The 11,745-nt window shown below is 59.6% G+C and overlaps 1 protein-coding gene across 3 annotated transcripts; it reads right to left on the bottom strand.

Annotated features, from left to right (window-relative positions):
* Nucleotides 1–245: 245 nt before the first annotated feature.
* Nucleotides 246–11,233, bottom strand: ARHGAP30 (Rho GTPase activating protein 30). 3 transcript variants are annotated; one of them, XM_031608731.2, is made up of 12 exons: nucleotides 10,963–11,233; nucleotides 9,798–9,900; nucleotides 8,381–8,525; nucleotides 6,262–6,344; nucleotides 5,170–5,277; nucleotides 4,955–5,082; nucleotides 4,188–4,326; nucleotides 3,699–3,793; nucleotides 3,531–3,608; nucleotides 2,468–2,902; nucleotides 2,208–2,389; nucleotides 246–1,788 (listed from the first exon to the last, which is right to left on the bottom strand). In XM_031608731.2, the coding sequence occupies exons 1-12, from the start codon at nucleotides 11,072–11,074 to the stop codon at nucleotides 304–306; spliced, it is 3,093 nt and encodes a 1,030-aa protein (XP_031464591.2). In that variant the 5' UTR covers nucleotides 11,075–11,233; the 3' UTR covers nucleotides 246–303. The 3 variants fall into 3 exon arrangements, with proteins under 3 accessions (XP_031464591.2, XP_089982966.1, XP_089982967.1); XM_090126840.1 differs by having other exon boundaries at nucleotides 247–1,788; nucleotides 2,468–2,899; nucleotides 10,963–11,232; XM_090126841.1 differs by having other exon boundaries at nucleotides 247–1,788; nucleotides 7,306–8,525; nucleotides 9,798–11,099.
* Between the last annotated feature and the right edge of the window lie 512 nt (nucleotides 11,234–11,745).

Genomic DNA, 11,745 nt, shown 5'->3' with positions numbered 1-11,745 from the left:
CCCCTTTGCCCTCCCCGCACCCCCCAACCCCGCGTCGCCACACTCCGGTGTCCAGAACCCCCTCCCCACGCCCCCCTCCCCGCCCCCGCGACCCCCGCTGGTGGAGCCCCGCGGGAGACCCCATCTGCCCTCCTCCTTGAGGCGCGCCGCCATGTTGTGTGAAGGAGGCCGCAGCAGGAAACCACACTTTATTGCGGTGGTGCCAACATCCGCCACCGAGACCCAGATCCTCAGCCCCACGCCCCAAAGCCCCCGCACCCACCCCCACCCCACACCCCGCGTCCCCCCGTCCCCGCACAGCACTCAGTGCTCTCCTGCCGTGCCCTCAGCTCTCTGTTTGGGGCTCGTCCCACTGTCTTGGCCCAACCCGCGGCCCTGTGGGGCGGCCATGCAGCTGTGGGGCCGCAGCAGCCGTGGCCTCATCGGGGCCTTCTGGAAGGGCAGGGGCTGTGGGGGGGCGCTGGGGGGTGCGGCGGGCAGCTCCCCTCCGCCATAGGTCTGAATCCGGCGCACCGATGGCCGTTCGGCGGCGGCGTCCGTCATGGCGGTGTCGAAGGAGACGCTGCCACCATAACACCAATTCGCCCTCCGGCCCTCTGCCGGGGGGGGGTGGGGTTGGAGGGTGGGGGGAATGATGGCGAATTGAGGCTTCGGGGGCACGACAGGGACGGAGCGGGCCTGCTGCACCCGCACGGCGCGGGACGCCAGGCGCACCGGGGCGCTGCCGTCACGGCGCAGGACGGCACCGGGGGGTTGCTGGCATGGCCTCTGGGAGGGGGAAGGAGTGGGAGAGGGGTCAGAGGCTGCCCCTTGGGGAGTGGGGGTGATGGCCTCTGGTGGGGGATCTGTGCCCTCTGTGGTGGCCGCTGGGGTTAGAGGTACCTCAGGGACAGCCATTGGGGTTGTAGGAACCCCTTGGACTTCCATTGGGGTTGGAGAAACCTCAGGGACAGCCATTGGGGTTGGAGGAACCCCTTGGACTGCCATTGGGGTTGGAGAAACCTCAGGGACAGCCATTGGAGTTGGAGGAACCCCTTGGACTGCCATTGGGGTTGGGGGAATCTCTTGGATTGCCATTGGGGTTGGGGGAACCTCTTGGACTGCCATTGGAGTTGGAGAAACCTCAGGGACAGCCATTGGGGTTGGAAGGACCTCTTGGTCTGCCATTGGGGTTGGAGAAACCTCAGCAGCAGCCACTGGGGTTGGAGGAACCTTGGGGACAGACTCCTGAGGGAGTGGGGTCTCAGTGGGCTCCTGGAGTGGTACTTCTGGCACTGGAGACCCCTCTAAAGGTTGGGGGTCCCCCTCCTCACTCTGCTTTGATGCTCCATCCATCTCCTCTTCCCCACCTGGAGCCAGCACTGCTTCTGCTGCTCCATCCTCAAGCCCCAGCTCAGTTCTGCTCCATCCGTTGTTCCCCTCCCTGTCACCTCCATCCCTCTCTTTTACTGAGATCTGTCCCCCCTCCTCCGCTGTGTCCCCACGAGGGTCCTCCAAGTGTCCCCCATCACCCAGAGCCACCTCCTCTGCAGGACATGGCTCTGGTGGTGGGGACCCATCCCGCAGCTCAGCCCCACTTTCCTCCAGGGACATGTTGGTGGGGGTCTCAGGGTCAGCTGCCAATGGGCTGAGCTCATCATGGGCGCTGAGGAACATGTCATCGGAGTCAGTGTCCCCGGTGGGCTCCTCGGTGTCGGAGCAGCTGGGTGCCATGTAGAACATCTCCTCGTCCATGCACTCCTCAATGGACAGGTAGCTGTCAGGCTGCTCCACGGGGGACTCCCCCGGCTGGGGACAGGAGGGGATGGGGGTGATGGCCTCAATAGAGAGCCCTGACCTCCACTGGACAATGGAGGTGTCACAGTGCACAGCCTCCAGACCCAGAACTGTGGACACGTGGGTTGGTGCCACCCTGCTCTCTCCATCACAACTCCTCTACTCTGTCCCCACCCCATTCTCTTCATCATCATCCCACCCCCTCCACCCCCACCCTACCCTCTCCATTCCTTCCATCCCCACCTCATCCTCTCTGCCCCAACTCCATCCCCTCCATCCGCAGCACCCCAACCCTTCCATCCCTATTCTCACCCTCTCCATCACCACCCCATTCTCTACATCACTGATCCCATACCCTCCATCGCCATTATTGCCCTCTCCATCACTGATCCTATCCCCTCCCCAGGTACCAACCCCACACTCCAGCTTACGTTCATGAATCCACTCTCCATGCCCTCCTCTATGGCCGGGTACCCATCGCTGTCCCCAAGGCCACCATGTCCCAGCACTGTCCGCGCTGCTGTGTCCCCATCTCCGTGCTCCAGCCACGCGTCCTGGCAGTCCAGGAAGGCGAAGGAGTCACGCAGCTCCAGGGACAGCCGGGCATCCTCCTCTATGAAGGCACAGTGGGGTGAGGTGATGACCCCTCTGGCCCTCCCCACACTTTGGGGTCTGTGTCCCCTCATCTCACCCGTGTTGTTTTGGGGGGGTTTGGGCTCCTTGGTGAGGCGACGGGTGGGCAGTGGGGATCCAGTGGCTCCATGCTGAGCCAGTGCCGGGCACTGCTGTCCTCGTGTCAGCCGGGAGAGGTTGGAGGTGATGTGCAAAGGGACGGTGACAGAGAAGGGACCTGAAATGTGGACCCCTGCGCACTTCTCAGCCCGGCTGCGGGCCCCCACCACCGCTGTGCGGCCCGGCCGGGGGGTGGTGGGCTCTGACTTGGTGCTGCTCTCGCTCTCCGACTCAGGTCCCCGTGGTTCCTCTGTTGCCGTCAGCTTCTCCTCGGGGCTCTCCTCCAGCACTGGAAAGGTCCCGGTGTGTGGCAGTGAGGAGCAGGTGTCAAAGCTCTCCCGGCGCTGCGGCGGTTGCTTCATCACACATGTGGTGCTGAGCCGGGCATCGTCTGCTGGGGAATATCCCATCCTCATCCCTTCCTCATCTGCATGCTCTCCATCTCCATCCCATCCCATCCCATCCCCATCCCCATCTCCATCCCTGTCTCCACCCCAATTGCAAGCCACTCCCACCCCATTCCCATTCCATCCCCACCTCAACCTTTTCCCATTCCCACCCTCATCCCATTCTTTATCTAATCCCATCCCATACTCATCCCATTCCATCCCTATCCCCATCCCTATACCACCTCCATCCTCATCTCATCCCTATTTTATCCCCATTCTCACCTCATTCCATCTCCAGTCTCATCCCATTGCCATCCCAAACCCAGTCTCATTCCCATCCAAACCCAAATCCCAATCCCATCCCATCCCCCAAGCCATCCCATCCCTTCTCCATCCCCATCCCCACTCTCAATCCCAATCTCATTCCCATCTTCATCCCTACCCCACCCCATTCCTAATCCCAATCCGCAACCCAATCTCATTCCCATTCCCACCTCAGTCCTAATCCCAATCCCAGTCTCATTCCCATCCCCATCCCATCCCAACCCATCCCCCCCGGACCCCCATTGCTGTGCTCCATGTCCCCATGCCCTCATGCCCAGGGACACGATGCCCCCTCCCACCACCCCTCACCCTCACTGCTGTATGGCACCGAGCTCAGGGAGTCCATGCTCTTGGCTGGGCGCAGGCTTAGCTTCCCACACTTCTCCTCTGTGGAGGGGGGACACAAGAGAGGGGATGGGGATATGTGTGGGGCGGAGGGTGGGGGGGAAAAGAGGGCAGGGGGTGTGGTGCTCCCACCTTTCTCCTCTGCCTTCCCCAGCTTGCGCTTGGCATCGGAGCGGCCCAGGTGGAAGATGGATTTCCATTTCTTGGCCTTCAGGGACCCCTTCCTCCTGTGGGGACAGTGTCTGAGTGCATGCTTGTGCATCCGTGTACACACCTGTGCATCCATGTGTGTGCTTTGCACGCTTGTGTATCTATGTGCTTGCTTGTGTGTGCTCCTGCTTCTACGTGCGTCACTCTACCTACTTGTGCAGACAATATTCTGTGTGGATGTGCATGCTTGTGCATGTCTGTGCATGATTCTGCATGCTTGCATGTCCATCATTCTGCCTGCTCGTGCATGCATGATTCTGCATGTCTGACACACTTGTGCATGCATGTCCATGATTCTGCATGTGTGTGTGTGTCTGTGCATGTGTGTGCACGATTTTGCACGCTTGTGCATGCTTGTGCATATGTGATCCTGCATGCTTGTGCACACTTTGTGTGCATGTCTGCACCCACCTGTGGTCGCTGAGCTCAATGATGGTGTGGTAGGGCCGGATCGGGGGGGGCCCATCGCCCTGGCTGAGTGCTGCAGGGATGTTGTAGGGCCCTGACCCGTCCCCAGGGAACAACCGGGAGCGCCGTGCCGCCTCACCGCCTGCAGAGGGGTGGGGGGTCAGGGGTCAGGGGGGGCACAGGGACCCAGCCTGAAGGGTCAGTGGGCCAGTGGGGTTAGGGGTTAGGAGGGGCCTGTGAGCCATATTTCACCCCTGTCCCTCTGGGATCACACTGTGGTGGGGACAGTGAAGTCAGGGGTCAGGAGGGGTCACAGGGACAAATGTCATCCCCACCCCAGTGGGGACATACCATGGAGGGGTCAGTGGGGTCAAGAGGGATCATGGGGACATGTGTCACCCTTGTCCCAGTGGGGACATGCTGCAGAGGGGTCTGGGGTCAGGAGAGGTCACAGGAACCTGACATGAGGGGCCAGGGGTCAGGAGGGGTCATGGGAACATACATCACCCCCATCCCAGTGGGAACATACTGCTGAGGGGTCAGAGGTTCACGGGTCAGGAGAGGTCACAGGCAGCCAGCATAAGGGGTCAGAGGTCAGGAGGGGTCATGGGAACATGTGTCACCCCCATCCCAGTGGGGACATACCGCTGAGGGGGCAGTGGGGTCAAGGGTCAGGAGGGGTCACAGGGACCTGACATAAGAGGTCAGAGGGTCAGGATTCAGGAGGGGTCACAGGGCCATGTGTCCCCCCCATCCCCATGGGGCCATACCACAGAGAGGTGCATCCCCAAAGAGCTGCTCCACGTGGGTGAGGATGAACTCCACCACGATGGACTGCACCCGCACCTCCATGAACGCGGCCGTCCCATTGAAGCCCGTCGCCTCGATGTCCCTCGAGCTGCAGCAGGGAGGGGATGGGACACCGTGACGTCCCTCTCTGCCCTGTGAGTTCATCACCCCCTGCCCCACATCTCCCCGTGCTCACCGCAGCAGATTGGGGGCCCAGACGATGGCCAGGTTCCGGGCGTGCATGTTGGTGGTGTGGCTGTAGGATGCCATGCGCAGGAGGTGCCGCATCAGGAACTCCAGTGTCCTGCAGGAATAGGGCCTCATGGGGACATGGGGACGAGTGGTGTCCCCCTATGGGGTGACGTGATACCCATAGGGGGATGGGAACCCTACAATGTGTCGAGGACACTCAGGCAGGTCCAGAAACCTCATAGGGTGGCATGAACTCCGTAAAATGGTGGGGGCCCTACTAGGGTGCAAGGGACCTCCATAATGTGTCAGAGGGTCTTATGGGGTAACACCCATAAGAGGAGGGGTCAAGCCAGGAGGTGTCACAAACCCCACAGGGTGCTGGGGACCCCCATAACCTTCTGAAATCCCTATTGGGATGTCAGGTTCCTCTATGGGGTACTAGGCAGCCCATGGAGTGACAGGAACCCCATATGGGGCCTGGAACCCCATAATATGTCAGTGACCCTGAGGAGGTGCCAGAAAAACCATAGGGTGTTCCCCAACATTGTGGGGGCCCTGTTGGGATGCAGGGGACTCCCATAACATATGAGAGACTCTTATGGGGTAACAGAAATCCTACAGAGACATAGGGACCCCAATGGATGCCAGGAACCCCAGGAGGTGCCAGAAACCCCATAGAGTGCCAGGGACCCCTATAACATGTCAAAGACTCTTATGGGGTACCAAGAACCCAATAGGGTGCCAGGGACCCCCATAACATCATGGGGGCCCTATTGGGGTGCAAAGGACCCCCATAACATGTTAGAATATCAGAAACCCCATAGAGACACAGGGATCCCCACGTATGCCAGAAACCCCATATATAGAATATCAGAAACCCCATAGAGACACAGGGATCCCCACGTATGCCAGGACCCCCAGGAGGTGCCAGAAACCCCTTAGGGTGCCTGGGACCACCATAATATTCTGAGGACTCTATTGGGGTGGAAGGGACCCTCATATCCTGCTGGTGATGCTCTAGGTTGCCAAGGATCCCCATCAGACATTGGGGTCTCCTATGGGGTCCCGGGGCTGGTGGGCTGACCCCACTGCATACCTATAGTGGGGGGGGGGCAGCTCCTTCAGCACCTCCTTGATCTTCACCAGGCGCGCCTCCTCCATCTGTGTGGCCACTGCATCCTGTGGGGGGGGAACAGCATGACATGGAGACAGTGTGACATGGGGGCACTGGCACATGGGGACACTTCTTGGGGCCTGACCTGGCATCCCTGTGTCCCTATATCCCTGGCATTCTCATTGTCCCCAGTGTTCCAGTATCCCTGGCATCCCAGTTGTCCCCAGCATCCTGTCCCAAGTGTCCCCATGTCCCTCTCTTCCCAGTATCCCCAGTGCACCCAGTGTCCCCATGTGCTGATGTCCTCATGTCCCCATGTCTCTCTATCCCCAGTGTCCCCATGTCCCCATATCCCCGGCATCCCAATTGTCCCCAGCATCCTGTCCCCAGTGTTCCCATGTCCCTATATCCTTGGAATCCTCACTGTCCCCAGTGTCTCATGTCCCCCTGTCCCCACATCCCCATGTCCCACTATCCCCAGTGTCCCCTGCACCCCTAGTGCCTCCAGTGTCCTCATGTCCCACTAACTCCAGTGTTCCCAATGTCCCCACGCCCATCTATCCCCAGTGTTCCCATGTCCCCATGTTCCTCTTTCTCTAGCAGTGTCCCCATGTCCCCATGTCCCCAGTGCTCCCTGTGTCCCCACATCCTGCTCTCCCCATCAATGTCCCCATGTCTCCATGTCCCCCACTCTCCATCAGTGCCCCCAGCGTCCCCACCCTCCTCCCTCCCCAGCACTCTTCCCCATGCCCCTGTCTCTCCAGCAGTGTCCCCATGTCTCTGGCAGTGTCTCCACGTCCTCATGCCCTTCTTCCTCCAGCACTGTCCCAGTGTCCCCACACCCCTCTCCCCATCAATGTCCCCACGTCCCCAGTGTCCCCATGTCCCCTTCTCTTCACAGAATCACAGAAGGGCCAGGGTTGGAAGGGACCCCAAGGATCATGAAGCTCCAACCCCCCTGCCACATGCAGGGCCACCAACCTCCCCATTTAATGCTAGACCAGGCTGCCCAGGGCCCCATCCAACCTGGCCTTGAACACCTCCAGGGACGGGGCATCCACAGCCTCTCTGGGCAGCTGTTCCAGCACCTCACCACTCTCTCTGTAAAGAATTTCTCCCTGATGTCCAACCTAAATCTCCCCTCCCTCAACTTAAAACCATTTCCCCTCATCCTGCAGTTATCAACCCTTTCAAAGAGCTGATTCCCCTCCTGTCTGTAGGCTCCCTTTAGTACTGCAGGCTGCAATGATTCACCCCGCAGCTTCTCTTCTCCATGCTGAACAAGCCCAGCTCCCTCAGCCTGTCCTCATAGGGGAGGTGCTCCAGTCCCCTGCTCATCTCTGGGGCTCCTCTGGACCCTCTCCAACAGCTCCCTGTCTTTCTTGTCCTGGGGGCTCCACACTTGGACACAGTACTGCAGATGGGGCCTCACAAGAGCAGAGTAGAGGGGAACAATCACTTCCCTGTCCCTGCTGGCCACCCCTCTTTTGATGGAGCCCAGGATCCCATTTGCCTTCCAAGCCGCAAGGGCACACTGCTGGCTCATGTTAAGTTTTTCGTCTACCAAGACCCCCAGGTCCTTCTCCACAGGGCTGCTCTCAAGGACCGCTCCTTCCAGTCTGTAGGGATGCCTGGGATTCCTCCGTCCCAAGTGCAAAACTCTGCACGTTGCCGTGTTGAACCTCATCAGGTTCACCTAGGCCCACCTTTCCAGCCTCTCAAGGTCCCTCTGAATGGCATTCCATCCTTCCACCATGTCGACCACACCACTCAGCTTGGTGTCATCAGCAAACTTGCTGAGGGTGCACTCGATTCCGTCATCGATGTCATTGATAAAGACGTTAAAGAGCACCGGTCCCAAGACAGATCCCTGGGGGACGCCACGCACCTCTCCCTAGCAGTGTTTCCATGTCACATCCCCAGCATCCCCATGTCCCCCTCTCTCCATCAGCACCCACAGTGTCCCCATGTCCCCCTCTCCCCAGCAGTGTCCCCAGTGTCCCCATGTCCTCCTCTCTCCATCACTGCCCTCAGTGTCTCCATGCCCCTCTCCCCCCACGGTGTTCCCCCAGGGGACAGGAGGTGACCCAGTGGGGCTCACGGCGAAGCGGTCGTAGAGGCGGTAGGTGAGCAGCGGGTTGGGCAGCTCTCGGAAGTACGCCTTGCAGAGCGAGCTGACACAGTGGATGTCCTGCAGGTACACATCCTTCTGCAGGTCCGGGCTGCGCTCCCCATCAAACTCTTGGCTGGATGGTGGGAGACATGGGGTCAAAGGGGGGGACAGTGCTGGCACTGTGCCTCGGGGTGGTGCGGATACAGAGATGGATGTGGGGATCAGGGATGTGGGGATCAGGGATGTGGGGACAATTGGGGGTTGGGGAAAGAGGGACATGGGGACACAGGACAGTGGGGAAGTCAGGGATAGAGGGGCATGGGACAATTGGCATGTTGAGGATAGAGGGACGTGGGGACACTGGGGATACTGGGAACACTGGGAACATTGGGGATGCCAGAAATATAGGGACATGGGGGACACAGGGGATAATGCAGATGGTGGGGATGAAAGGACAGTGGGACACAGGAACATAGGGGACAACTGGGAACCAGGGATGCAGGGACCTGGGGACACTGGAGATAGAGGGACATGGGGACACTGGTGACAGTGAGGATGCTAGGGATACAGTGACATGAGGACATCTGGAATGCCAGGGATATAGGGACATGGGAACACTGGGGATAGAGGTACACAATGAAAGAGTGAAGGTGAGCAGGGGAGGGCGGGAAGGAAAGGCTGGGGGAGTGGGAGCACTGCTGCACCAGGGGCAGCTCCTGGTTGTCCCCCTCCCTGTCCCTTTCTCATCCCATCTCCATCCCATCTCCATCCCACCTGGCTCTATCTCCATCCCAACTGAATCTCCCTCCCTTCCAGTCCCAATTCCATTTTCCCCCCATCTCCAAATCCACCCCATCCATCCCTGTCTCCATCCTTCTCCCATCCCATCTCCATCCCATCCATTCCCACCTCCACCCTTCTCCCAAGGTCCCATGGATATCCCCATCCCACCTGGTCCTATCTCCATCCCATCTACATCCTCTTCCCTTCTGGTCTCAATCTCACCTCCCACTGTTTCCAGATCTCTCCAAATCCACTCCATCTGTCCCTATCTCCATCCTTCTCCCACTCCCATCTCCATCTCATCTGAATCTCCCTCCTTCCTGCTACCACCCCCATTTCCCCTCCATCTCCAAATCCATCCCATCCATTCACCTCTCCATCCTTCTCCCACTTCTATCTCCATCCCACCTGGTCCTATTTCCATTCATCTGTATCTTCTTCCCATCTGGTCCCAGTCCCATCTCCCCACCTCCAAATCCATCTCACCTATTTTCACTTTCATCCTTCTCCCATTTCTATCTCCACCCCATCTGTCCCACCTCCATCCCCACCCCATCCCACCCTACCCCACCTGCATCCCAGTTCCCTTCAGTCCCCCACCCCCATCCCCATCCCCTCTCACCGCAGCCTCTGGATGTTGGAGGAGACCCCTGACAGCCGGTAGATGCCATCCACCACCCCGTGCTGCTCCACGAACTCAGTGCAGCTCCGCAGCACCTGCGGCACTGCAGGACAGGCACCGGTGGCACCGCGGCCCCGCAGAGCTCCCAGCCCCTAATCTACCCCTCCAGACCCAAATTTAAACCCTCCCAGCCCCAAAACTGCCTCCCCAACCCCAAATCCTCTCCTCCACACCCCAGACCTGCTCCCGACTGAGAGCAGGGGGTGACAAGACAGACCAGGTCCTCACTATGCTGACATCCCTGTGGGGCCTGGATGGAGACCAATGGGACCTGGGGATGAGGTCACCAAATCCTAGAGATGAGGCCACCATCCATGATCCCATGGATGTAGCCACCAGGATCCTGAGGATGAGGCCACCGAATTCCCAAAAATGAAGTCACTGAGATCCTAAGGATAAGGCCACCAAATCCCAGGATGAGGCCACGAAGACCCTATGGATGAGGCCACGAAGACCCCAAGAATGAGGCCACCAAGACCTTAAGGATGAGGCCAAGATCCTGAGGATGAGGCCAACAAATTCCCTAGAATGAGACTACCAAATCCCAGGATAATACCACCAAGATCCTATGGAGGAGGCAACAAAGATCCCTTGGGTGAGGCCAAGATCCTGAGGATAAGGTCACCAAATCTGAGGATGAGGCCATGGAGATCCCGCGGATGGGGTCACCAGGATTCTGAGGATGAGGCCACCAAATCTCAGGACAGGGCCACCATATCCCCAAGAATGAGGACACCGAATCCCAGGATGAGGCCAGCAAGGTCCCATGGATGAGACCACTAAATCTCAGGATGAGGCCATTCAGATCCTACAGATGAGGCCACCAAATCGCAGGATGAGGCCACCAGTCCCCTCCTGACCCCCCTGGAGCTGTGGGGCAGTTGTGAGGTGCCAGGATTCCCTCCATCTGATGGAGGAGACCCCCAGTGTTCCGGGTTCCTCCCTGGGCCGCTCCCCAACCATTACTCAACGCTGTGATGCAACCGCATGGCGCCGTCCCCACATCCCCTCCCCACTTCCTCCACGGGGACCGATCCTGGGGACGACCCCCCGTTATGAACCCCCCATGCTTCCCCCAGGACCTCCCCTCTCCCCAAAAAATCACCGTCCTTCCCCGACTGCTGCAGGTGCTCCAGGAGGTCGCAGCCGAACACCTTCTCCTTGGCGCCGCCGCCTTTGCGCTTCGCCTTCTGCCGTGCTTTGAGTGCCAACGACATGGGGACAGCGGGGACCCCCAGAGGGTCACCTCCTCCTGCCCATGGCCCCCCCACCCCCCTGCTCTGCTCCGGGGGGAGGAAGTGCAGCTCAGAGCCCCGTGCACAGCCCTGACGCAGCTTCGAGGCCCCGCGCTCCGCTTCCTTCGGGGCGGCTTCCTGCCTCGGCGTCGAAAAACCGCAGGGCAGGGCTGTGTGCTCTGCTTCCGTGCTGCCCCACCGGCCTTGTGCACACTTGTGAGCCCTCCTGCAACAGGGGGCCAGGCCGGGTGTGCACTCACGCATCTTTCTCCTTGCTGTCTGTGGTTGGGAGTCCTGCTTTGTGGTTGTGCAAAGCCGTGCGGCCTTGGGCATGGTGGTGCATGATTGTGTGTGGTTGTGCATCCCTGTGCATGGCTGTGCATCTTTCTCCATGGTTGTGCATGGCTGTGCATCCCTGTGCATGGTTGTGCATGGCTGTGCATCCTTCTCCATGGTTGTGCTTGGTTGTGCATTCCTCTCCACGGTTGTGCATAGTTGTGCATCCTTCTCCATGGTTGTGCATGGCTGTGCATCCTTCTCCATGGCTGTGCTTGGTTGCATGGCCTTCTTTGTGCTTGTGCAAAGCCATGCGGCCTTGCACACGGTGGTCAAGGTTGTGCATCCTTCTCCTTGCTGTCCATGATTGTGCGTCC

The sequence above is a fragment of the Phasianus colchicus genome, chromosome 30 (genome assembly GCF_987193195.1).
Source record: "Phasianus colchicus chromosome 30, bPhaCol1.hap1.1, whole genome shotgun sequence".
NCBI lineage: Eukaryota > Metazoa > Chordata > Aves > Galliformes > Phasianidae > Phasianus > Phasianus colchicus.
This window is presented reverse-complemented; position numbering and strand designations above follow the sequence as displayed.

Excerpts from the sequence above, each read along its gene's own strand:
- ARHGAP30 (XM_031608731.2), bottom strand. The coding sequence starts at position 11,074 with ATGTCGTTGGCACTCAAAGCACGGCAGAAGGCGAAGCGCAAAGGCGGC. Across the intron at positions 5,083-5,169 it reads TGGGCCCCCAATCTGCTGCG|CTCGAGGGACATCGAGGCGA; the intron begins GTGAGCACGGGG and ends TCCCTGCTGCAG. Across the intron at positions 2,903-3,530 it reads GGTGCCATACAGCAGTGAGG|CAGACGATGCCCGGCTCAGC; the intron begins GTGAGGGGTGGT and ends GATATTCCCCAG.